Here is a 27,029-nt window from a genome sequence, read left to right on the forward strand (position 1 = left end):
TCTGCTTCCTCAACACACTCCGAATTTCGTTATTATAGGTGGCCGAGCAAAAGATTTTCATTCAAATGGCCCCTCAGACTCGACACGAAAAGGCCTCAGAGGGTGGCACAAAGGGCTTCAGCGAAATCCCTTTCCTTGTCGCATTGATTCCGCAGGTTTCGCGGTCGAAAACTACAGTTCTCAGTTCGAAGAGCAACAGGACGACATTGCTGACGTTTCAACCCCTATCTGAGGACATTGTGGGGCTTCCCGATTGAACATGATCACATCCCTTTAGAGTGCAGCACGACAGCAATTTTTGCCCTCGTGTACAGGTTGGAACCACTAGGGACCATTCAAAACCATTCCACGAAATCTGAAAGTGTTCTAAAGCAGCAAATGGTTCCTATGCTTTTTTCGGGCATCCTGTTTCGTGTCCTTTTGTAGCGCAGTCATTTAAGGGTGCCACCATTGACACTTGTATGAATACATGGAAAGGGTTCCTCTAAGAACCTACAGTTCGGCAATATCTTCGGTGCTACTTGCCTGCATTTATTGAGAATTTTAAAAATGTGCAAACATGCAAAGTAGTCATAGACGCGTGTAGTTAGGCAACCAATTGGCACCGCTCTGATGCCAGTTCCCTGCCTATGATGTCGACAGTTTGCGCCATATATTGGAGGAGATAGCAGAGCATTAATAACATTGACTTTCGCTCAGTATTTTTAATACTCTGCAGTCACTGTCAATATATTGTGTATTATATTCCACAATGTAAGGATAGTACTGCGCAATAAACGGAAGTTCCTGACGAGACCGAATTAAATTCTCGGCGAATGAATTTACGCAAATAACTGAAAATTTCAGGGAGCGTGTTGGATGATTTGTATTAAAAAGAAATTCCTGACTGTTCAGGAAACGCCACATACCTCATTGTCCTCAATGACAGAGGAAACTGAAGATCGTGATGGTATGGCAGTATGCAGAGATGTTTATTTTACTTGTAACAGTTTTCAGAATTGCCAAATAAGATCAGGTCAGCTGTCCAGTACTTTTTTTTTCTCCCCGCATCAGTTCTCATACCACAGACATAGTATATTGTAAGCTTTCAGTTATTAATTAGTAAACAATTGTTGTATATCGTTTGCTACAGTTGTTACAGTAGACAAATACACAGAAAACAGAATTAAAAATTACACAGTCACTTGTTTAATTTGTAATTAGTTATTGTTTACGAATATATGCTGCAGTTAGCCGGTTGTTCCGTTGATACTGAAAGCTTTTCAGTCCTATTTCGACCGTGCTGCATAATTTCTGCTTGTGTTTTGCAAGGCAAGAAACTCTGTCGCAGTACGTAGGAGTTCCACATCGTCGAGCGCCGTCATGTTCGCTACGAAGTGACGCGTCGCTCGCATAAATATTGCGTAGTAACATCGTGTCGTTCTTGGCCTCGCACTTCGGAGCGATATATTGACAGAAAATTATTGCGCAATGAATATTGAGCCACTGGCCGCTAGTTTGACACCCTTGCCTTACGCTACAGTTGTGGAAATCAATAAAAAGGTATGGATATTTGAAGGAAAATTAACATTGCCTGTTGAGATGTTTTTGCACGTGTATATGCAATAGTACGAGATCCTATAAAAAATCATATCTGTATGAGACGAGTAAAGTCTCAGGAATTGTCATTTCATTTGTTTAAATATGAGATCCAGCTTACCGACAAATGCAGTAAAATGGTACAGTATTTTATTTAAGTTGTACGGCGTGCAAAAAACATCAACGGTTCAGGTGGTACAGGGTGGAACTCGATATAAAAGCAGGTGTCGTGTAAGAGTGCGTATGAGCCTTTACTACAGATAGGAAAAACATCATCAGTGACAGTCCATGGTGTGTACATAAATCACGATTGTAACAATGCAACGCTGAAAACTTAGCAAGTCATGATGCAGCAAAAATCGGTTCAAACAAGGAAATGGAACTTTAATCGTCAAATCGCCAAGAACTTGAACCGTACAATGACTGAAAATTTCTTATGACTGGGTGCACGATATGGACAGAACAGAAAAGATGAGCAGAGTAGAAAATTATCTGAGGCGTCGAAATGGTTACCAAGGGCGACAAACCGTTATTCTTTTCAGGTTATTACTGATTCTCAGTTGCCAGTAGCTGCCACACGTATAAGACAAATTTTAAGAAATGACAAACATTCTGCATTCAAGAAACCCCTGCAGAACCCTGCTGTCACATCCAAACAGACTACAGTGTTCTCTGAAAAACATGCACCATGAAGTTCAGAGCGGGATAAAATGATCTACAGTGATAAGTAATTTAATTTAGATTGACCGTATTAATTTCAGTATTAGTGGCGTGATATGAGAACAGAGAAGCCGTTTAGAATGAGCAGAAATTCTGGTGTTGGAAGCCTTCTGCACTAAAGGTAAATCACATGTTGCTTGGGTGAATACTAGAATGAACTCTAATATGTACACTGAGATGCTAGAAACAGAATTGATTTGAATGTATGAGGACTTTGGGGACGAATGTCTGTTTATTAAGATACTGCATCTGTGCAGGGTTCTGCAAAACAAAAAAGTAATTTGAAGATAAAGATATCGATGTTTTGCCTGGCCTGTGCGTAGCCTCGGTTTGACCCCATGGAAAACATTTATAAGGTGTGTGTATCGCAATGGTAAGCAATTTGAGGCCGCATGTGAGCTAAAAGAGCAACACGAGAAGAGTGGGCGACAACTTCACTACAAGACCTACAAACCATAACAAAATCAATGCCTAAGAGAATTTTGAGGTAATTAGGAAGACGAATGTTGGACACAGTACTAACAGTGTAATAACACAACAGGACAGTAAGTGCGTTTACACTAATTTCCACCCAAGAAATGGAAACGCGATAGTTTGTTAGTGATATTATGGAAGAAATTATGTAATTCCGTGATTATTTTCTGTCTTATATGTATCTACTACTTTCAAAGAAATTCGATGTATGTATGCTTTATATGTACTATTACTTTTGCAAGCACCCTGCCCTTATACAGATTTCCGCTACTGCATTAAGAGCCCACTGTACGACGGTCAAAACAACAGCAGTGAAATTTTTTAAGCGACTAGTTCCGATGTCAAACTTCACCGCGCTACTGTTTGTCGACTTCGACCGTGGAGGCGTGGATGTAGCGGCCAAACTTCGACTTGTACTCTACGGGAGTCGAAGTTTCAGGGCGAATCTGTGAAACACTGTCTGGAGCAGTCGATCTTTCGAGGGCAGCGGTCGACAGTAGTCGAAACGAGTGCGGCCTGCAGTAGCTGCCATCTGGTGCTGAGCGCGGGAAGCGCGTGGTGGCGTGGCGCCGCCCACCGCGGCGCGATGCGTCAGTTGTCCGGTCGGCGGACGCCTTGGCCCGCCCGCGTGACGCGTCTCCGTGGCGCGGATGCAAGGCGAGCCGCGACGCAGCCAGCACGCGCTCGTCTTGTTCGAGATGGTCACCGTGGGCATTCGCGGCTTCACCACGTCCCTGCTGGCCGACCGCGCCAGGAGACGGCGCTCTCTCAGTAAGTGACCCCGCCTCTGGCGATTACTGGCCTGTCCGGCGCATGGGGATAATTGCCGCTGACGTCTCAGGCCACGCAGCACCGCCAGTGCAGTCTGCTGCCCGGTCGCTCCCTTAGTACACCATACATCAGGTTTAAATTCGATTCTCGAGTCCAGAACAGAACACAGTAGTGCTCTTCTGCAGTGTGAGACATTAGACACGAAATTACATCAATCCCACAGAGAAACTGCATCGATATATCTTCTTCGAAATCCACAAGGGTGGGGAGTTATACAGGGTGAATAAGTGGCGTTACAAACTTTCAGGGATGATGGAGAACGGTAAACGTATCAAATTGAGGTAAGGGACCGCGGTCCGGAAACGACGGAGTCAAAAGTTATAAACAAAAATAGGTCTGATACCATTGACAGTGGAAAAAATATATACAGGTATTGTTGCTAAGATGGTAGGGTAAGCACCTTTCAGAGGTGGTAAGGTGGTACTATGGACCAAAACAAGAAAAAAATTTAGTAGTAAACCTGGACTCTAAATTACACACCTTAAGAGCTAAGAGGACTTATTGCGCAGAAGAATTGCATCACGGTACATATACTCGTAGCTCTTAAGGTACGCATTTTAGATCCGATACCTATTGGACGTTTTTTCTTCTGTTGACCCTACTACCACCTCTGAAAGTTTCCAACCGTACAATCTTAGCAACAACAGTACCGGTACATGTATTTCCCTGTCAGAGGCTCAGAACCTATAACTTTCGACTCGGTTGTTTCCGGGCCAGAGTCCTCTACCCCAAGTTATACACTTACTCTTTTCCATCATCCCTGAAAGCTTGTAACATCGCGCCGTGCAGTATCGTCACATTGGTGTCGGGGTCACTAGAAGCGGAAATCGTGCTCGGATTCGATATAATTGAGGGAAGAAATTGGCTGTGGCCCTTGTTGAAGGAACCATCCCAGCACTGAACTAGACCGATGTCGAAAAATAAGGAAACGCATGTCTGAATGTCCGGTGAGAAATTTGTTCCTCGTTCTTCGCGCTCGAATGCAGCTCCATAATAACCTCTGCATAACTGGTGTCCTGAGATCATACTACAGCATCAGAATCATTTTTATTTTTAACAGTTAATTTCTGTAGATCTCTTTTGACTCCACGAGTCACCAAAAAATGTAACTGCTAATTTCTAAAGGCGTAAAAAGTGGTTCCGACAGACAGAATTATAGGGACATCTGACGGCGTTGTGTAACAGTATGTGCAGGGGACCTGTGAGAAATTACATTTCGAGTGCTTCGTATGATCCATAAGGAATGATTCGCTTCAAAGAAATATGCGTATTTCTGCCGCAGATAGACGACGTCGCTTCTGATTTGTTTACGTGAGACAAGAACTTTTGTCACTATCTTTGAACCATGAATTCCAACTTGCGTATGGAATGCCGTGTGGGCATGAATGCGATTAAGTGCGGATGACTTGACGGAGATTTACGTGTGACTCTTGCGGCTTTAGTTTTTGTAGTTGACAGCGACCAGTGTAATGTTTGTCAGTAAAACTTTTCGCAGATAGTAAGCAAGGAACGAGAAAATATTGCTTTAGCGAAGTGTCAAACGATGCGGCCTTGGCAGACAATATAAACGCGTCAGACGAGAGTCCAGGCGCGCAAGCTGCTGCGTCATCGCGTGCTCACAGGGAACATTCCGTGCAGCCTGTCAGCTTCTGAGTCTTGCGGTTTTTGCGCATGTTCCCGATTGCGTAAACCGTCACTGAGACGAAGAGTACCTAGCGAGTGGTGAACATTTAAACGCTTATTAGTTCGAAAAACCGGCACGATACTAGATACTGCAGTTGTCGAACAGAGCCGCACCGAAGGGTTGGCATGGGCACGGAGTGAGCGCAAAAACCTTCCGGGGAAAAACAAAAACGAGAAAGATAGACGGTTACGTCAGTTCTCCTATGCCACATGTTCCTATCTTCTGCCTACGAGAAGTAGCCCTTTCCTCTGCCCGCGGCTGTATACGCGCGCTGTTGTCACAATGTCGTTTCTTCACTGTCGTTTCGTCCTAATAGCACCAGAAAGAAACCACTATCACCGAACAAACTCCTGTCGCTAACATAGTTTATGTGCCAACAGTGCGCATGTATTACACAGCTGCCAACTAGACAACTGGCTCACGTTCAGTTATGGAGTTCTTGTCGCTACTCCGCTACGATATTATAGGATCTCAAAGGTCGGCAAGCACGTGATGAAGGAAATATGCTTCTGATTTTTCCGATTTTGTGGCGGCTGAAGACTAAGGAGTCGGTACTGGAGGAAGAAAGTAAAAAAATATGGGGGTGGGGGTTGGTTATGTAATTTACTTTCCCCTGCATATAGTACACTGTTGGTACGATGTAACTAGTACACAAAAAGGAATGCAAGAATAAGCCTTCTGTTATTAGTCGTTGATCCTATAAACAGCTATATTCTGTGGCTCTGAGGTGAACGCTCCTGTAAACAAATGTACGCACTGTCATTGGTAATAAGATGCATGGCTCAGATATTAGGTCACGGGGTTTAGGTCCTACTTATATAGGGTGTAACGGTTATAAATGTAGATATTTCTATCTTAATATGTACAAAAATCAGCATGTGAATAATTTTTCTGTGCGTTGAACAGTCTCCCCACAAACACGTCACGAACTTCACCACCTGGTGCTGTCAGCACGGTCGTACTGCACCACGAAGTAGACTAGTAGACTACGCCACTCAGTATAGACTAAGCGTTTTGCGTCCACACTTCAACTCACGACCTGCTGCCCAGGGGAAAATACGCATTATTGGCTTGCTCTTGCCACATATACTTGGAGTTACTAACCATTCTAAAACCAAACGGCTTGTAATGGCAAATGACGTAAATACTGATGTAATGTTGTTCAGTACACCGTCCTCAGTCACCAATAGAAATATCTGCACTTACAACCTGTATGTTTAGATTTTGTTGTCACTGTAAAGCGAACATTCTATATATTATTTTGAAAAATATGCAGCTGATTTCAAATACAGCAGAGATACAGAAACAGTGGAGGTAGTTACGAAATAGATTCTTTAAAGTTGCAGGCAGAAGAGCTGATGAAGAGGATAGATACGGCTTCCAATTTCAATATTTTGAAGTGTTTTTCAAAGATAAGGTTAAGAGATGCTTATCCAAACATCGAAATGTTTGACAACGCCAGTTGCTGCAGCGTCTTTCCAAAGCGGTTACAACGAACTGAAGATCGCAAAGAAGGATGGAAAGCACGGCACGATGATCTTAGTCAGAAGGCAGGCCAGTCAACAAACCTCAAGAGTTCTGTCAGTCCGTGACACACAAACCAAAGGGGTAAAATCGATTTCACATTTCTGCCGACGTACAACGTAAATAATTTTATTAAAGACGTATACTTGTAATGGACTCGTGGATGTCCGACTATGTAGTTGTAATCAGGGTAGTTTGTTTTTGCAAACCAGTTATCTAGACTGTTTATCACAATTTCTCTGAAGCAGTTTGTCTTGGTGAATCCTGGAGTTTATAAATCTTGTAATTACAGCAGAACTGTCCCATTACAAACTGCCCACTCTCCCGTGATGTTTCCGTGCCAAGTGCACTTCTGCATGTGCTCGTAGAGATAATGTTCAATCAGTCGAGTGTATAACCATGGTTTCCTTACACACACGATTTTACACGGACGTGTCATAAGAAATAACATATATTTATAGGAATTTGTAATGCATTATAGGTCGATTTCAGGCCTTAAGCTCTATTTTTCTCTTAAAACTAAATTTTCTTTTATATCCTGGACGTCTTCTACAGTTTGGCTTTAAACGGAATGAAATGCTGTTTAAGATTAGTGCTTCTGCTACAAATAATTAAATTTATCGACTTCTTGTTGATGCAGTTCGTATCCTCAAACATAGATCAATTCGTCCATATTTTCTTGGCTTCTCGCCTCTCTAGCACTAGATACGTAGAGGTTGCCGGAGATCAAACGATACTGTGTGCAATAGGCCTGACGTCATAGGCGACATTGCTTAACGCTGCATTTCATTTTGGTGACAAACACATTTCTAGAAGAAAGTATCGTATGTACGTGACTTCTTTCGCCGTTGTGTACACCTGGTCTGGTGCATCGAGCAGTGCCGTCAACGAGGAGTTCATTATAGGCCCGACACACGAGAGACACGTCTCTGTCAATCTCGGCAGCAATATCGCCTGCCATCGGTCGCCTTCATCGACCCCGCTACACACGAACGGCTTAAAAATAACCTTCGGATGTCTCTGTGTCGAGAAGTCCTCATGTTTAGCACCAGTAGCCCTTGTCTGCTTATGCCGAGTTAAGACTATGAATGGAAATAAATCCAGGAGTCACTTGACAGATCGATTTTGATAATTTTCTAATTCTCCTCTCCATCTTATTTCGGCATTATTCTTCTTTCTTTCTTTCTTTCGGGCGCGAAAGGGTCCCTTGTTCTCGGGAGCCCTGGGACAATGCTCCGGTTACCTCAGCCTAGTTCCGCTCCTGTCGACGACGCGTTTTACGTTTTCTGATTTTTGTCTGCCACTTCATTTTGCCTTTACTGTAGGAAGTTGACACTTTGGAACATGAGCCACTATCTAGTAAAGGCGTTCCCGTTGTTTGTTTCTTCAAGTAACTTACCACTTTGTACTTATCTGTCCAACTAATATTTAGCATCCCCCTCCAGTATACTTATAAGGGTCCAGTTTCTTCTCCGATCTTCTGCAGTGTATGTTTTCGTTCATACAATTCTCTGATACCGGTGTATAGTTTTGATAACATATTAAATTTCTCATCAGCATTTGTTGATAGTACAAATCTTCGGTTGAAGAAAGAGTTCATGCCCTGTGCCAGTCAGCTTTCTGATGTACCCCTTGCTTCAGTTACATCGTGTAATTAGCCTACTAGATCTCAGTTTTCTGTTCGTGTCTCCTACACGCAGAATGGTTAGAAATTCATCACTCTCTTCTACTACTCTTCATCGCCTTGCTATTTCCTTCGTTTACCTTTAATCCAGATCATGTGCCAATTAGTCATTCTATTCTTCATAATCGAGCGTAGATTCTTCGTTACTTTTACCTTTTCCTAGAATTTCCTTCTGCGTTTTCATTGCTTATTGTGCATATTTGTTAAATAACATTAAAAATGATATGTAGAAATCACTTAGAACCCCTCGCAACACGAAAAAATCTTGATTGGGCTCCGACTTGAATTACTCCTGTTTTATTTTTGCGAAGTTGTAGGACACGCTCCTGTCTGTTCGCTATATCCCAACTCGTCTTACGATTTCTATCGTACATAACGGTGGCTGTATTTAGATCAGCCAATGTTATGAAGGCATCCTGAGTTTCAATTTTTAAAAATATATTTCTAACGTCAAGACTGGAGTATTTACGTATTCTGTAGTCAGTCAGCTTTATATAGTACCTCTTTAATCTACCGTCTATTGTGTTGCTTATTATTCTATCCAGTAATTACAGCCAAGGTAGATACGGCAGATCACCAGGTAGTACACAGAGTATGTTTGTTGCACCTGATGGAACAATGAATGAGGAGGCAGCCAGGATACAGCTGCTGCTGTTTTGTCTACCGTTTATGGATATTCCGACTTTCTTGAAAAATCCCAGTTTTTAGGGGTGTCATGGTCTATCTCCCTTAAGCCTTACACAGGAATTCAAACGTCCTGACTTCTGGGCACTACTAACAGTTCGCATTAAAATTCGTAATCACTTCCGAAATGAGTAACTCTCACATCGATGGCGATAACCAAGGAAGTTAGAATAGAGTGCGTCAGGAGGTCGCGATCAGCCGGTGAGCTAACGGGACGCATCAGCGCTTGTGGGAATTCTGCTTTTCGAACAGCCACGAGGGTTCCATTATTATATTTTTACCTCCATGCTGCTGTTTTCTGAACAGCCAACTTTATCTGCCCTCTCCCCTTACTCTCCCCTTCATCGTTCTTTTAGTGACCGCGACTTCTCTTGGCGTGCCAATTATTACTCCCATTCCATGGCGGTGACCGGCCCTCGCACCTGCCCATTGCTTCGTTTCGTACTTCCGTTCGTAGTGAGAAACAAAAATCGGGAATGAGATGCTTTTTGGGTGTGTGTACGACGCCAATCGACGTTCTCAACCCAGTCAGTCAATGGAAATAAGATTGTTAAATAATATATCGAACGTGCATCTGTATCGACACAATAAATACAATTAATTTCAATGAAGCTACCTGCTAGTTAGGTATATTACGTAAGTATACCACCACCCCTAAATATGGCCCTTCTTACTTTTAAAATTGTCATTATTATTCTTCAAAAATGCAAAGCACTAAATCTTTATTGTGTGAGGATATCTTCATATTTAGCCCTTTAATGCGCTGTTTCCTTTAGCGTTAAGGATTTTTCGCGGGCTACCTTAAGACTCACAGATGTCAGGAGGGCTAATGAAAAATCTGACTGGATTTGTTTGCAAAATATTGCGATCTTTGTTTATACTGCACATATGGAAAGATGAACATCCCAATGAATTTCCTTGCTCTTTCTCTAATTAGAACCACAAACTGCATGCCTCTTACAACTCCTATCGTTTCTTCAATGCATTACGTTTCCACCAATTTGGAAATAGGCACGAAATCCGCTAACTATGCGCTGTGCTGCTAACTTAGGGCGCTGAGACGCGTGCGAATTTCATCTACTTTAGTAAGTATTTAGCGATACCCGACCCTCATACCTACATATGTATGCCTATAGTGTTTAAAAATATTTGCGGCAGACGCCTAGGAGTGACAAAGTCACGGGAGACAACTTTTGTGAGAGGCTAAATGTTCGCTGACGTTTCCCGGTGACACTAGGCCTATTTTAACTAATTATTCCCTGAGAGGCGACAGGACGTAGAAGTTCTGCGGCGTTCGTATGCAATGTATGTTGCCTATAATACAGTCATCAGCTCCGCATGAAGGCGGTAGGCTGAACGAAACTGAAGTTACTGATTCTCTTCTACAACATTCAACACTGATATATCTCCTCTTCGATTGCGTATGCCGACTGGCGAGCTTCTAGCAAATATAAAGAATAATTACACAATAGTCAAGGAACTTAGAGGCACGCATTTAGCATCACTTTAAACCTCATACTTTATAGATGAGGAAATATCCTTGCGTACATATGTGGTTGCATGTGTATCAGAGTTGTCAAAAACATGAAAAATCCCCCGCCAGAAGAAGTTTTACATTTTCTCACGAAGATCTCACGTAGAAACGAAAACTCTAAGTAACTTCATAACTGTATATTTCTTTAATACTATGACAAAAACGATTATATGTAATTTACACACAATTTGTTTCCAAATGGTAGTCATGAAACCTTGTGGTACACTAAGACCAACATTTGTCCTTGTAGCACGACCTGCGTTCTTTGCTTATCCGCTTGCCAGTCTCTTCTGTGTAAGACTAATCTTTACAGTGGTACGTGGCGTTTACTTCGTTGGCACCGGGTGGTACCTTTTTTGAAAATTGGTGACCAAAATTTCTGGCTCCTGCAGCTACCAGATCCATGCTAACCTTTTGTATAAATTTCAATAGAGATATCTTTTGCTTGGTGACATCCTTGTGCAAAATAAAACTATTTACAGCAGACATCGAAAAAACGTGAAAGAAAAGTTTTTACGCCCCTTCTTTGTTTTGTTTGCGAATGGGTAGTAGCTGTAGAGCTGATTGACACGGACTACACCTGTCTTGTTCTTGCTATTATCTATGAGAATGTTTGGCTTTATTATTCTTGTAAAATCTCCTTTCGAAAGTACAGCTATCACTATGTTGCCTGATGTATTGTAGGAAACCAGTATAGATTACGTTTATTTTTCCATTTGAGCGCTGGAATAGAACACTCAAAGGCTTTAGCTTCCTTGTTTTGAAGCTTGTTGTAGGCTCTTTCTGTTCTTCATGACAATTCCGACAGCTAGTGTCTGATGTTCCTACAGCATGTTCAGTAAATGCACAATTTTAAATAGTGTACGAAATATGAACTACTACATCTATGGTACAGCCGGCAGTCGTGTAGGATGCGGGAAAACACTTTTCAGTGAATGGAAAAGATGCGCCGTCCATACGGGCAATACATTCGCGCTCCTATGACGTACAGGCATAGTGCTCAAAGTGCTAGAATATATTTATCCGTTTAGAGACTTATTATTATGGGTTTCTTGTTGAAAATCACACTGTCAGTATACTGGGGTAGGTAGTATCCCGCACACTTGGTCAGTGTCAGGGAATATTTTCTCTTTAACAAAAGCTGTATCCCGTGACGAGATCTATCACACCTAGGTGTTTGTCACAAAGACGTTGAGGTCCTTAACCTCTGTGCAAAAGGGATATTTTGATCCTCCAAGAGCGTCCACTGACGCAGAAGTGAATGTTGATCCTCCAGGCGAACTGCGCAACACTGTTAGAAAACTGTCATCAGGAAAGCAAGAAAAATAACAAACGCAAACTACAGGCTCACAATCGATCTTTTTGTATCTAATGGCGTTACAGAATCTTGTTGTCATCGCCTCACATTGAGAATCTGTTGCGCGTAAGCAGTGCATTATACTTCATCTCGTGGAGTTACGTATAGACATCTGCTTCCGTCGGAGAGAAGTCCCACGCGATGCCTCTTAAGTGTCGTGTGTGGAGAACGGTGACACGCAGTGCAGGCAGACGTAAGCCAGCGCAAAGAACGGGCTCAGGACTCGCTATTGTTCGGTCCGACGCGGCTGTATATTTGTCTGCCGCCTGTCATGGCTCTAGCGAGCTCTGCCGCAAGACTGCACCATCCTTCCCACGCTAGTTCTACCTGCTGATTTGTTCCACCTCGTAAATAACGCAGTTGATTCAGTTAGAATCCATTCGTCCCTAATGTACTTCCTAGGTTGAGTTTTTCTACGAGTATTTTCATCTTGTTACCAGAATGTAGTCCATACATATTACAGTAATGAACATATTTCAATACATGTGTGTTTGTGTTCCACATCTAATCCTAAACCCCTTCACCGATTTCAACCTAATTTGATACACGTATACCGTACGGTCAGGCAACAATCGCTATGGGGGTAAGAATCACTTACCCATTATAGTTCAGGAGATAAGTCATAAAAAATGAGATGTATGAAATCGGCCGCATCATGATGTTTAAATTTATTACTTGTTTGCTACTAGCTCTATTCGCATCATATTGCGCAGACATCTATATATGCCATTGACTGTACCTACACAAATATAGCATTCTACAACACGCAGTTCAAAAGATATGACGTCGCAAACACTGATACGTGTGAAAAAATTCCGCATCGTGCATGAAATTTTAATACTTTCATTCTTTGCTAGTAACACAAAACTACAATCGCATCAAGTTAATGGGAGACTTTCGGGAAAAACACACACTATCACAATTTTGAAAATGGGGTAATGGAATTTTGTACCATGAAATTAACATTTTTGCTTCAAGTTCCTTGAGTTACATACAATCAACTTATTTATGGAATTTAAAAATTTTATTTTCAAAAAATAATGTATGTACCTTTTCCTCAGAAACTATTAAATAAGTTTCTACCAAATTTTCTCTGTTTAATGTCTGTGCATACAGCACGCTTCTGTCACGAGATTTTTTGATACATCGAATAGGAGAATTTTAATAATTCTTTAATTATAATTCTGTAACTATAATAAAATTCATGCAAAATTCCAAGCAATTTGCCCCATATCTCAGTTTACATTAAAATTTCAAAATTTACCCTAGGGAGAACATTTATTGGATTTATAGAAATAAGCGTAAAAATTTCGTAGTTCTAGCATTCATAGACTCTCAGGAAAAAATACATAAACTTTAAAGAAACCAAATTTTCAAAAAATGCAATTTAAATTCAACCTAACGTTTTTTCTTGTCACCGCATCAGAAGGCATCAGATTTGTACACATGGTCCTCTTTCCCTTCAAGGCTTCTCTTCTGGTATCTTGTTTTCTGCCTTCTTTCCTTTACCAGGTGTTCAAATAACTTTTCAGGCGCAGAGAGGCGCTATAAATATCTTTTTATCCATATGTCTTGAGTGAAATTTCCTATCTTAAAGCCCTTCGTCCTCCCTACGTTCCCATTATTAAATACAAGAACTGCACCATAAGTTGCTGTTCTCCCTACTGTATCAGATGAAAATGTGGTTTTAGGGCATCGTTTCCCTATGTGCGAATTTAGACTACCATTCGAATTCTGGATTTTGCCGTGAACACGCTTTGTTAGAAACGCAGGATTAGGCAGAAACCTGTAAGTGGGCTTGACAATATCCAGAATACAATTTGGAAGCCTCTGCTTGTGAACATAGTGGTTGTTATCCCTCTGGACCGGTAGATATTTACAATAGCTAATGCGACACAGGTGATTAAAGGGATATTCATCTGTAACATAGTGTGGAAATATGTAGCTCATACTGTACTTTTCATGTCACTTACACTGGATGGGTTCTGTCTGATAGCCATGCCATCCCCGTCAACACAAGGCAAAACAAGATCTGCTTCTTCATAAACAAAGCAACTGGTTTGTTATTGTTTCTAAGATACGGAACAGTCACAAATGATCTATAAATCCAAAGAGTATATACACCACAACCTTCTAAATGTATCCCGTGCAATTTTGCTTGAAAATAATCCATGCAATCGCTGTTCACCGAACTAGTATTGAAATGTTCCTTCAAAAAGTGGGCATCGCAGGAAGGTCGCGTCACGCGTGTATTGTGTTTCATGCACTTTACTTTCGACACGATATCCTCACTGGAACTTGGGAACTCGTTTTCCATGAATGCTACTAAGAAATAAAAAATAAATTTAAAATTAACGCTTTCCGTCAATTTCGTGAATAGGGAAATGCCTGACAGTTGGCAGCCGTTTTGACAGCTTTCAACTGCGACTGTAGGCGAAAACAATAGCCGTCTATAGAGCTATGAAAAGGCGTTGCCATAGAGATATTAACAAAATCGCGTTGTAGAATCGCTCTCAGCTGCTTGGTCATGTAACTAGAAATATTATTTATTATGAAGTTGTGAGTTAAATGAACATTACAGAGAATTTCGATTTCACTTACTACATTTCTTGATTTGGAAACTGTACTTCTACGATTGTACATTACACATTCCTTTGTACGACTGTTTCATAATTTGGAAGATGTTTTCGTTATTACACTATAAAAACAGTTCATTTTATCTTTTCGTTTCTAACAGAAAATTGGCAAAATGAATACCCGGGCAACGCCAGGTTCGTCAGCTACTTTCAAATAAATCTCGACAGATTCCAACATAAGTTCTGCCTTGTTGTGAATTAAATACAAGAGGTTTCAGGAGGAAAATTACGTCTCTCACGTGATGACTGGTTGGACAACGTTCAATAAAGGCATAGCAGTTTAGGCGTAAGGCGGGAGGTAGAGCAGAGCGACATCAGGAGTAGCTGCAGCAGCAGCAACAAGGGGCAACGTACCAGAGACCCTCTAGTCAATAGTGTCGTTCTGCCACGTCTGTCTGTAGTGTGAGTAAAGAGAAGCAGTGGGAAAGCCGGAACAGAAGATAGCCGAAGTTTTTTGAGATGTGGTGCAACAAAAGAACGTTGGAAATTAGGTTGACTGATAAGGTAAGGAATTAGAAGATTCTCCACAGAATTCGCGAAGAAAGGTACATATAGTAAACACTGACGAGGAGGAGGGACGTAATGATAGGATCTGTGTTCAGACACCAGGGAATGTCTTCCAGAGTACTAGAGGGAGCTGTAGAGGGTAAAAAGTGTAGGGGAAGACAGATCAGAATACATCCCACAGATAATTCACGACGAAGGGTGCAAGTGCTACGCTCTCGATGAGATTGTCACAACATTGTCATGGGATAGGCATTCGTAGGAAGCTGCATTGAATCGATCATAAGAATGATGACTCAAAAAGATTAAAAAAAATAGAGGAATTTGCTTCGATTTTTGTCTTAGCTTAGGTATAGTGAAGGTACGAGTACTTAGCATTGTAGGGTTAATTATGGGTAGCATAAAGCAAACACAAAAAAGTGCTGTGTTAACAAGTAACAGTGATAGCTGTCTGACCACACAAATTTTTCTATGGGGAATCAGAAGCAGAAAGAGTGGCCCAACAATGGCTAGAGCGTGTGGCGTGGGACAGAGACGGAGGGCACACTCCCAACGCTGCAAGGTATTCTCCGCCTGTCTCTGCGCAGAACACATTCACATCCGCTTAATTACGTTCACAAGACTATAGTGACTGTTTTCTGTACCAAACTTGCGTTTTATTCATCAAATTTCGAGACGTACTTCTGTCCACTTTCGAAAAAAAGTTTCGTTTCTCTTAGTAATGGTTAAGGGGCCCAGAAACAGCTAGTTGTTTAAAAGAAAGAAAGGAAAAAAAGTCGTGAGAATAGGTAAGGTGCACTGATACTAACTCGTACATCACAAAAATTCTCTTTTTAAAGCTCTAGAAAACAACAGCATAACTCAAACGTAATAATTCTCGGAACCAAAGGTACAGCTAAAAGCTGGGCTTTTCTGTACGTTGAATGCCGTTCGAACCTCCAGATACTCAGCAGTATTAGGAGAGCTGAGTTGGCACGTATTAAACGGCCAGACATAAATACGCTTTCTAAATTCAACTGAAAGATCCTGTACAGAAACTGGTGTATTAGATTGACAGCGGCTTTCGCAGTTTCGTCACTACCACTTCGCAGAATCTCTAAGAACACGTTACTCCTCCGTGTACAGGGTGATGCACCTAACGTTTTGACTTCATGTCATTATTGAGCTGGTGTCGTGGAATGAATACATAAACATTTCTTAGTAACTTCATTAATCATCTATATGCTGATAATTAAATGCATGTTTACACCCAAAACTGACTGGTATTAAATGTTCGGGTGATTATATACTGTGCGATGTGAGAGTACGACTCATTCTACACTTTCTGATCTAGCTCATCCAAAAGGTGTTCCATTGGGTTCAGATCGGGATTCTGTGCAGGACAATCCATTCAGAGTTATATTGTTCACAGACAATTGCCTCACAGTTGTTCATTTATGACAGGGTGCATAGCCATGTTGATGCAATCGTCGTCTCCGAATTGTTCGCCGGCCGCGGTGGTCTCGCGGTTCTAGGCGCGCAGTCCGGAACCGTGCGACTGCTACGGTCGCAGGTTCGAATCCTGCCTCGGGCATGGATGTGTGTGATGTCCTTAGGTTAGTTAGGTTTAAGTAGTTCTAAGTTCTAGGGGACTGATGACCACAGCAGTTGAGTCCCATAGTGCTCAGAGCCATTTTTGAACCATCCGAATTGTTCCTCTAGTGTACGCAGTACACAATACTGTAAAATGGATGTATGTCCCACCGCAGTTAGCGTTTTCTTAAGTACAATAAGGGTACCCAACCACGAAAAACACCCCTGTACTGTAACATCACCTCCTCCGTATTTTATTGCTGGTGCTGCACATGACAGGTAACGTTCTCCAGGCGTTCACCAACCCCGAACTTTCCGGTGGTTGCCTAATCATCAGTACAGCATTACATAGCTTCTCTCACTTAACATACCTCTTGACCCGCCAAAGATATTTTAATCTCTTTTCATCTAGACAAATACTGACTATGGGCCTATGAAACAAATACCAACGAGTTTGCGCCACCTCATTGATAACCGATACACTGATAATTATGTGCAAATATACCACCAAAACTGACGCGTTCTCGATTTTAGGGCTACAGTAGACGTCTTCTGCAGGAACGCCAGTCATACTACGTTCTGGGCGGAGTACCTGGCCCCAGCAGAGCTAGCGAACTAATGATGTATTTGTGCCCTATCTCCGCCCCCGACAACACCGAGGCCGCGCGTGCCATTTGTCTGCCCATACTGCACTCGCCATTCGATACATCGACTAGTCAGACGTGAAACTAGCAGCGTTTTCTCTTGGCAGCTGTTAGGCCAGCTCTGTGTAGCATTCACCTCCACCAGCCTGCGAACGTGTGTGTGGGGGAATAGTTGGGTGATCGACACGGAATCGCGCTTGCTAACTTACAGTTCACATCCTAAGGGCCAGACAATAAGCAGTCACAACGGGGAGAGGCTTGTCGAAATGCTAATATGTTGCGTATCACGAAATAAACGTGCATATACGTGGATATTCCATAACATTTTATTAGGTAGCTGATAAAAACAATTCAATGATTTTATACGGCTATACGTTCACGAACAGTGAAATGCGTTAGATTGCTACCGTCTCATCGAAAGTTTAAAGTTTTGACGTCGGGATTTGCTTTCAGTTTCCATCTAGCAGATGTTTGTTGCTTCCGGAGAACCAACCAGCATTGCCGTCCGATCGGAGCGAAAAATTTGTGAGCATTTAAACAATAGTAGTTGGTATATTCTTACCACTTCTCATCGAATGTGCTGCGAAATTTTTTGTGACGCAGTTGGAGTTGCCATACAGGTGACTGAATGTACGAATATTTCGTGTGGTAATGTGAGACAGCTTTGCGGAAAGCCAGCCAACACTTTCATTTATTCGCATCTACAACGAGGGAAACACTATGGAAAACATGGTATCCTTTCAAACTTTGGTTTTAATGGTCGAAAAAGAAATAGATATTTCATGACACACTAATATTTTAAAATTTTCACTCCCTATCCAGTTGTAAACAAGTGAGGTTCGGACAGAAGAAGAAAGTTAAGAGGGGCGAATGTACGACATGTAAAATTATAAATGCATCAACTGTAAACTTAAGGCTACAAGTGGCCTAAGACAAATGGTTCAAATGGCTCTGAGCACTATGGGACTTAACATCTGAGGTCATCAGTCCCCTAGAACTTAGAACTACTTAAACCTAACTAACCTAACGACATCACACACATCCATGCCCGAGGCAGGATTCGAACCTGCGACCGTAGCAGTCCCGCGGTTCCGGACTGAAGCGCCTAGAACCGCTCGGCCACCACGGCCGGCAGTGGCCTAAGACTTCTCAACAGAGAGAGAGATAAAATCTCGTTTACAAGTATATATACAAAAGCCAGGCAGATAATGAAGCTGAGTACAATAATAAAAGACGCAACTCCTGATCGGACGACTGTTCAATACGTAGTTCGACTTTAGTAGTGCAGGATTCAATTGTTTTCATGTCTTTATATAAATTTCATGTAGTCTTTTCTCAAAACGTATTTAACTTTCACCTTCCAAACTCCAGGATTAGTTCACTTTTCCGTATTGTGTTTCGGTATTCCTGTTTTGTAACTGGTTATAAGAAGATAAAAAGATTCATGACAGACATCAATAATGCAATTCAAAAGCTTGAAATAAATAAAGCAGTATCTAGACTGTTTTAAATATGTAGAATGGATATTAAATGAAATGAAGGGAAAGATAGCAGCATAGACTACGATACATAAAATGGAGAGGGCGTTTCAACTAACAAGAAACAGGTGTAGTAAAAAATCTCTAGCCAGAAACACAAAACAAACACTGTAAAACAATGGTGTAGTTAGAAAGACTATAATCAGCAGGAACTCATAAACCGACTACGAATCAAGAATTAGGAAAGCAGATAATAAGTTGAAAGAGTAGTAGTATGAAAAACACTAGTACCCAAATCTAGCAGTGAATCAAAATGCAGATTAAGATCTAATACATAACTGCACCTCAAAAGTTGAAAACGTAACGGATGTAATGAGAAAAAGGAGATTAAAATTCTACGGACACATTTGTAGGATGAATAAAAACAGAACAACTGAACAACTATTTGACTTACTAAACAGACACACATCGAAAATCACATGGCTGAGAGAAACAGCAAAAAAATTTAAAAGGTGGGAGTCGACTTGTACACAATAAAAACAGAACGCTTTTGAAAGAAGCAATAGAACAGGCAGTCTTTCAGGACAGAAAAATAAATAAAAATGAGCACAAGAAGAGACGAAACATCATTCTCGAAGAATGAAAGAAGTGTAGGCCCAAAGGAAATAGTATTTGAAAACGAAGGAGCAGAAAAATGTTGTTTTAGCGTACCCTCCATTTGGAGACTACTAGTAGTAGGTTCAACCGCCTAATCGGTAAGGACATTATTTTCCTTCACACAATGGCTATATCCCTCGCAATGCAAGCGAGTTCCGTTGAGCCTACTCCTCTCACCCAAAATCACAGTGGATGCACATGCGAGCTTAACGTCCGCATCTGACGTGCGGATCACTATCAAAATTGTCGTATGTCTTCATAGCATGACGCACTGCAAAGAGGTTTGTAATTTAATCCAGGACACTGGTGAAAGTGTAAGCCACCATGAACATGACACGTCACCACTTCCCTTTCCCTTGTTGGACAAACACTGGAGGTAAAAGCTCCTTCGACACCAGGATTCGAACCGGCTCACATCCGAGTTGAGCGCCACCTCACAGGAGTGCGTCAGCGACCTCGGCTGCGGAGGCAGCTATTGCGAATAATGACAGGTATTGCGAATAATGACAGGTATTGCGAATAATGACAGGTATTGCGAATAATGATTTGCAATGTTAGAAGAATAAGAGTATTTATTACAGGATGTCTGAAAATAAACGTGCAATATTTTAACACTAATTTTTTAAATAATACAACAAATAACTCTGAGTTTTTCTAACAGAAATTAATAATTTCTGTTTAACTTCGCTAATTGTCTATAGCGAAAGGATTACAAATTTCATTGCCCTGTGTTTTATAGTAACGTTGAAATGTGACCCTCTGATACATGCGTAGCTGGTATAGGGAAAAGATCTCGTTGGCGACCACTGCTAAGTTATCTGTTGTTGAATCTCGTTCATCCGGAATATGTACTCAGTGTTTAAACAGGTACACTATCTGGCCCAAGCCCAAACATCGTTGCAGCCCAGTCCTACCTATCGAAGTGGCGTGGTAGTTGGTGCACGGGACTCGTCTGTAGGATGAGTTTGTTTCAAATCTCCATATAACCGTCCAACCTTTTCTGTTTTGCAAGTGGGTCCACAGCCACAGTTTTAAAAATGAAAACTTTGTCTGTTATGGACAGTACGATTTTGAAATTTTGGTAGGACAACAGCTCGGCATATTTTTCAAATGAAAACGTTGTCCGATATGGGCTGTACAAATTTTCTAAATTTAAAAAATTAATAATAAATCAGAAAATGAACTGCCCATAGCGGACAATGTTTTCATGTAGAAAGTATATCGAGGCCGTGAATCCACATGTAAACAAAAACGTTACACACATTTAGGTCTCCAGTGGCTTCACAAGATGTATCATGTTATTCCCTGTCCGGGTTAGCGCTCCATCTCTAATGATCTCTCAGTCGAAGGACGTTAAACTTCAATGTTCCATTTTTCCTCCGTTGCAGTATCTTGTCTACTGTCTTTGAAGGAATGTATATTTTGTATTTTTACCCGGAGCTGCATATCTTCCACACGCGTCTCAGTAGTTAATTGCTGTTTGGAAGTGAAAGGTATTGTGACACGCTTTTATTTGGTGTATCCGTTTTCAATGCCCTATCAGGTTAGGTCTGTTTGAGCTCTATTGCTCTCTCGCCGGCTCCAGTGGCGGTAAAGCACCAAGATGCGAGAGGCAGCCGCCTATTAGACAAGGCTGTGGGCGCCAATTGAAGGGCAGGCAGCCCGCACCCATCACCCACGTCCCGGCCGGCTTCTATTTTCTCCCGGAGACGTCCTTGACCTCGTTTCCCGTCTCCGCCGATGGCCGCTCTTCCCGCACCCTTCCCCTCTACTCTCACTCCGCGCGTTGATCGACGACACTGACCACAGAGGCGCTTCCGTGGCTCCCTAAGAGCGAGCAAGTTAGCGATGCTCGCTTCCGGGAAACTCCAAGTCTCCGCCTAGGGTTCTAAGCCACCTGTCGTAGGAAAACCAGCTTTTGCTACAATTTGAGGTCAAAAAGCATACGCGTTTGGTTCAACTTTCTCTATCTTCCTGATCAGCTCCAGCTGTCGTCATTTGTAAATAACATTGACAGCACAGCCGCGGATACATGTTAGTGCTCAGGCAGTAGTTTCACGGTTAATAGAAGCACTGATAGCTCACCATTGCCTCATAACGATAACTACTTTCCTGAAGTCGTTCCTGGAATCTGTTCATACAACGGTACACGCAGTTACTGGTTACTGTGGCGTGTAACTTAGACTAGCAAAATAGCTGTTACCTTCGCAAACTCAGCCTCCTATGGATTCGTATTAAACTTACGGCATGTTGTGATTCTAATCTTGGTTGCGTAATATCTTTATTCTCTGATTCCTGAAGTGTAATTTTCGAAAACAGCGTGCCTCAAGAACATACAAAACACGTACTTCTCTTATGAAGTAATATAGTGAATAAGTATTGAAACTGATGTACAAATATTAACTTCCATAGCAAAGGGAAGTTAGCTAATGTTCTAGGTCAGTAAAAACATACGTCTTTCTTGATAAAAATAACTTGTTTGTCAAACAACCAACTGCTAGAACTTAATGATGACTATGAAATACATTCACAAATAGCGAATACGATTATAAAACGGCTGTACGATTTACTAGACGTTGTATGGGACTGGGACTGGGACTAGGGCCCCGGATTTCCCGCTTCACGCGAGCGGTCGCCTTAACCACCTCGGCCATCAGAGCACGCCTCCAGGACCGACCCAGACCTCCGTATGTCCTAAATGTCTACGTCCCGTAGTGTTCCAGTCAAATCGTAGAGAACCGCACAGGGAGAGACATTGATTTGCTAGTCATTCTGCCTTGTTTTGGCAAGAAAACCAGTAGGGCAGTGTCTGCAAAAATGAATGCATGTGCGAAGAAACATTCCGTTGAACTTTACAGGCACTATAAAATAAACACACAGCGCTACTCTACTTAAAAATCGTCGGAAAACTGGTTGTGACTGTTCTAGGCGTTGCCTCTGGCCACCCTGTCGTGACAATAAAATTGCTGTCTGGAAAAAAAAATATCCCTCACTCATCTCGCAAAATAATTCCAAATTTTCGTGCGTCTCTTACGAAAATTGCAACGATGGCACCAACAGCTGCTGTTTCGTCCAGAGCTGCGACGATCATCTCCAGAGGCGCTCTCCGTCCCTTCATTGTATGATACAACTAACAAACAAGATACGTCAGCACGTTAAAATGACCAAAAACGTATACTTTTCCATTTTTAAAAATAAAACTTATCTCGACTCAAGCGCTAGTCTTGTAGGGCCGTTGAGTTCTTGGACGCCGTTTACTACAGATATCTTGGATCCATACATTTCTTATTCGCTTTGAAGCTCTGTAATCCCGACCGTAGCCAACAGCAATTGCGTGGAACGATAAACCATAATCTCTGTAGGTCACGGTCCTACTGCTATTGAATTCCGACACGTGTTAGTTGACGTTTTTCCTTCTTATACGAAGCATAACAGGATCTTCTCACTAAGAAACCTACATTCAGATGCGATTTCTGAATGAGATCCCACTGTGTAATATTTACTCACATAAAGAATATTGGTGCAGTTACTCTCATCTACTAACTGCTTTGTGCCAATCATTTGCATATCCATGTTTGTAGGAAACTTTCTGCCAATTTGATGATTGTTGCATGTCACTTTCATAGCGTTCCAATTCTACTGGTCAGTAGTATACAGAGTGTTCTGGGAACAAGTTAAGATATTTTCATATGTGGTACCTTAATATGAACACACACAAGTGCGTTGATCGTTTTTTCTCTGCATCGAACAGTCGTCTCATAAACACACCTAAACATTGCGACCTACTGTTTCATTCATGGTCTTAACAGCACTACGAAGTGGACTACGCTTGTCATATAGACTTAACGTTTAGCGTCCACTCATCAACACTTAGTGCCCAGTGGAAAATAAGCATTAATGAATTGCTGGCACCAAAGGTACAGTTCTGATATGACTATTACAATTTTTTTTTTAAAGTAGGACTAATAATTCGTCCTGCTAACAAACTTAGTTCTATCATTCCGCATTTTAGTTTTGTTTTCTTTTGTTACATAAAGGTGGAAACTAGCTGATCACATAACCTATGTCGGTTTCGTTTAATGTCTCATATCTGACGCTATACCGTTTTAGATTACGGCTATTTTGTATTAAAATTACGTCATGTTCTGGAAGAAGGGAAGTCTCCAAAGAGACATAGCACTAGCTCGTATTTAGCAGAATATAAGGAAGCCACAAAGAACAAAAGAATGGAAGCACTTCTACTCCGCTCATGTTTTACAATAGTCATATTTGTTCGTTAAACCTTCGATCTAAATGATCTTTTCGTGTGTCTCTAAAGAATGACATTCACCAGCCACCCCCATTCAAAATATCCTAACGCTTTATGAAAACTGCGAGACCCAGAAAGGAGGACTCAGAGGGATCCGTCCTCTGAGGATGTGGATAGCAACGTACCAGCAGTAAGTGATCAGGCAGCCGTCTTTTCTGTACTCAATTAAGATGTGCCAAACGGTGTTTGAGCACGAAAACAATGTCCAGCGTAACAAGTAGGCTTTTGAATGATTTAGAACGGAATAGAATGTACTGTCTCCGAGAATATAACAATTTTTTCAGCTAGTCAACCACGTAGCTATCACAGTGCCACAAACGCAGCAAAGTAAACAGTCCAAACATTCCGCCCGTTTATTTACACTCAGTTATTCACAAGTACCTATCGGGCGTGCTGCTTTTGTGGTAAAGCTCGTGCCTGGAAGCAGAGGGGTTGTGAGCTAAAATCCCGGTCGGACGATAGAAATTTTCTGTCTGTCTTCAGTCACATTTGAACGATGTGACGGGTTGCCAGAAATGACGCATGGTTCAGACTCTGCGTTAAATTCTAGATCCCGTTTCCTCGGTTGGATAAAAACGGTAGATTAGTGACACGCAAGTCGCCGAACTGTCGTTCAGTCGAAAGTCTTGCACCAGGCCATCGAGAAACATAAAGTGGTTGACTAGCTGAAAAAATTGTTATATTCTCGGAGACAGTCCATTCTATTCCGTTCTAAATCATTCAAAAGCCTACTTGTTACGCTGGGCATTGTTTTCGTGCTCAAACACCGTTTGACAGATCTTAATTGATTACATCGAGAAACATGAAGTATGTATCTCTGGGTTTCAGAACACGACCACGTGAAAACGTAAAGACATGCAGAAAAATGAAACATATCAGTGGATAGAGCCTCTCCAGTTATTACACGCCGTGGTGTAGTTGCAGAGCGCACCATTGTGAGGGAGAAGGCGGACCAGGGAGAGGGGGGAGCGGGAGGGGAGGGCGGCGGTGGCGCATGTGTGTCGGGACGTACACGAGGGGTGTCGAGAAAATAAGTTTAGATTGGTCGCGAAATGGAAATCACAGTGAAAATGCGATGAAGCTTTACACAGATGTGATGGACAGCATCTCTAGTATGCCTGTCAATCGCGTCACATTGCACTTCGCTGTTCTGAGCGCAGAGTGAGCACGTAAAGATGTCGTAAAATGGTGTCTCCCGCCAAGTCCAGAGATTTCGCCTGATTTCATGCAATCCCACAACGTAACTGTAATGCATTTCCTTCTTCATGAGAATTCTCGGGCGCACACTGGAGGGACAATGAAGACGTTCCTGCAACGTTTTCGATCTGAAGTGTTCGACCACCCACCATACAGCCCAGACATGCCTCCTTCTGATATTCATCTCTGCTCACGTGGCCCGCGGGCTCTGAAGACAACATTTTGGCACAGACAATGAGCTGCAGACCAGTGTAGAGAACTGGCGGAAAACACGGGCGGCTGCCTTATGTGATGAGGGTAATGGAAAGTTGCTACAACGCTACAACTGTCTTAGTGGAAGCAAAATGTTACAAATAAAACATTTCTAATTTTCACTGCGGTTTCCATTTCGCAGCCGATCGGATCTTACTTTCTGGACAATCCTCGTAGATAAATTATGCGCTCCGTACTGTCACCTCGAATTAGTTAGCGCCTGCAGATTGTCAACTCGAATTAGTTAGCGCCTGCAGATTGTCAACTCGACGAACAGTTTACCACAGCAGATTGGTGCCGTTTCACCTTCGCAGACTCCACAGGAGCAACTTCAGTGAATAGCATGCATGTACCGACGTTTTCCGCATCACAGTCGCTGCCCACCTGTAATTTGAGTTAAAAATTTGGAGAGATGATCTATCCAATGATTAGTATCATACATCTATGTTTCATTATTTTTGAGCAGTCATCTTCTGAAACACCAGAGATACGTATTAATATACTTATATATTGTATAACATGAATTCCAGATTTTCCTTCGTGTGATATCGTGTGTGCGATCGTGCGCGATTTGAAATTCGGAAATCTAACATTTTACTGTCCCTATATTTTTCGCATTATCTTTCATTCATTCTATCACAGTGTGTATCGTGATATATTCTATGTTTACGAATACACAGCACAACAAAATTGTATGTCACGTTTTTGAAACCGTCATTTTCTCTCATTGCGATGCACATATTCTAATTTTCACTCTAGGGTAGCTACAACCTTCTTCTGTAATGGCGCAGTAGCGTGGCGCCCTGTCACTTCACCGTCGGGCTCGGCGACGATTCAGACGGCAGGCTGTCGACACGAGCGGAAAAAAGCCGGAGCTCAGAAGTTTATGAGAAGTATAAGATGGAATAACGATGTTTCATTGGCGCCATGTTTCACAACAATTCAGCCTACCGTCTCCGTGGACGTGACACGTCCTGGTAAGGTAGTCTCACGTCCCATTACCCACATCTCAATCCTTCTCTTGAGCCTCGGCGATGGAGGTCAGAACCAAGGCACTGAGCATTGAAATTCCGCGGTTTCCTTATGGGTGGCCAAGGAAAACGTCCGGACACACCACTGCGTAGAATAGACACGAAAAAGCCTCAGAAGACGTATAAATGGATTGAATGACGTTTCTTCTTTCTTTGAGCATTTGTTTCCATACATTTCGCGATCGAAAACGACAGTTTCCTGTACAATATGCAACAGGACGGCATTCTAGACAGTGTGTGACATCACTCAGACACCACCGGACGATTCAACCCTTCTCTAAGGACGTCATGTGACTGCAAATACATAGAATATGATCTCGCCCTTTTGGAATGTAGCGCGACTACAATTTTTCTCTGGTATACAGCGTGTAACTACTAGGGACCGTTCAAAACTTTACGACGAAATTTGAACGTGATCCGAAGCAGAAATGGTGTTTATCTCTCTTCTTCATCCCTCCGTTTTTGCCTCCCCCCTCTCCCCACCACCCCTGTTCCCATGTGGCAGGTGCAGGAGAGGGGCGAGGGCTGCAACATTGACACGCACGTGAATGAAATGGCAAAGTGTCCGTCTATAACATCCTAGTTCGGCAACTCCCTCGGTGTCACCTGCACACTTTTGATGGGCACATTAAAAATCTCCCAGTACAGAAACATATATTCATTGGTGTCTAGGCACCAG

General features: G+C 42.1%; 1 protein-coding gene across 5 annotated transcripts in view; it reads left to right on the forward strand.

Annotated features, from left to right (window-relative positions):
- LOC126483732 (hepatocyte nuclear factor 4-gamma) overlaps positions 1-27,029 on the forward strand; it is a 220,339-nt gene that overhangs the window by 23,589 nt on the left and 169,721 nt on the right. The window contains exon 1 of one of the 5 annotated variants that reach the window (XM_050106844.1): positions 3,360-3,543. The exons of the other annotated variants lie outside the window; for them this stretch is intronic. Within the exon in view, the coding sequence (XP_049962801.1) occupies positions 3,423-3,543 (121 nt within the window). The 5' untranslated portion in view covers positions 3,360-3,422. Of the gene's footprint in view, positions 1-3,359; positions 3,544-27,029 lie in introns of those variants that run through there. 5 annotated transcript variants of the gene reach the window in all.

The sequence above is a fragment of the Schistocerca serialis genome, chromosome 6, assembly GCF_023864345.2.
Source record: "Schistocerca serialis cubense isolate TAMUIC-IGC-003099 chromosome 6, iqSchSeri2.2, whole genome shotgun sequence".
NCBI classification, from domain to species: domain Eukaryota; kingdom Metazoa; phylum Arthropoda; class Insecta; order Orthoptera; family Acrididae; genus Schistocerca; species Schistocerca serialis.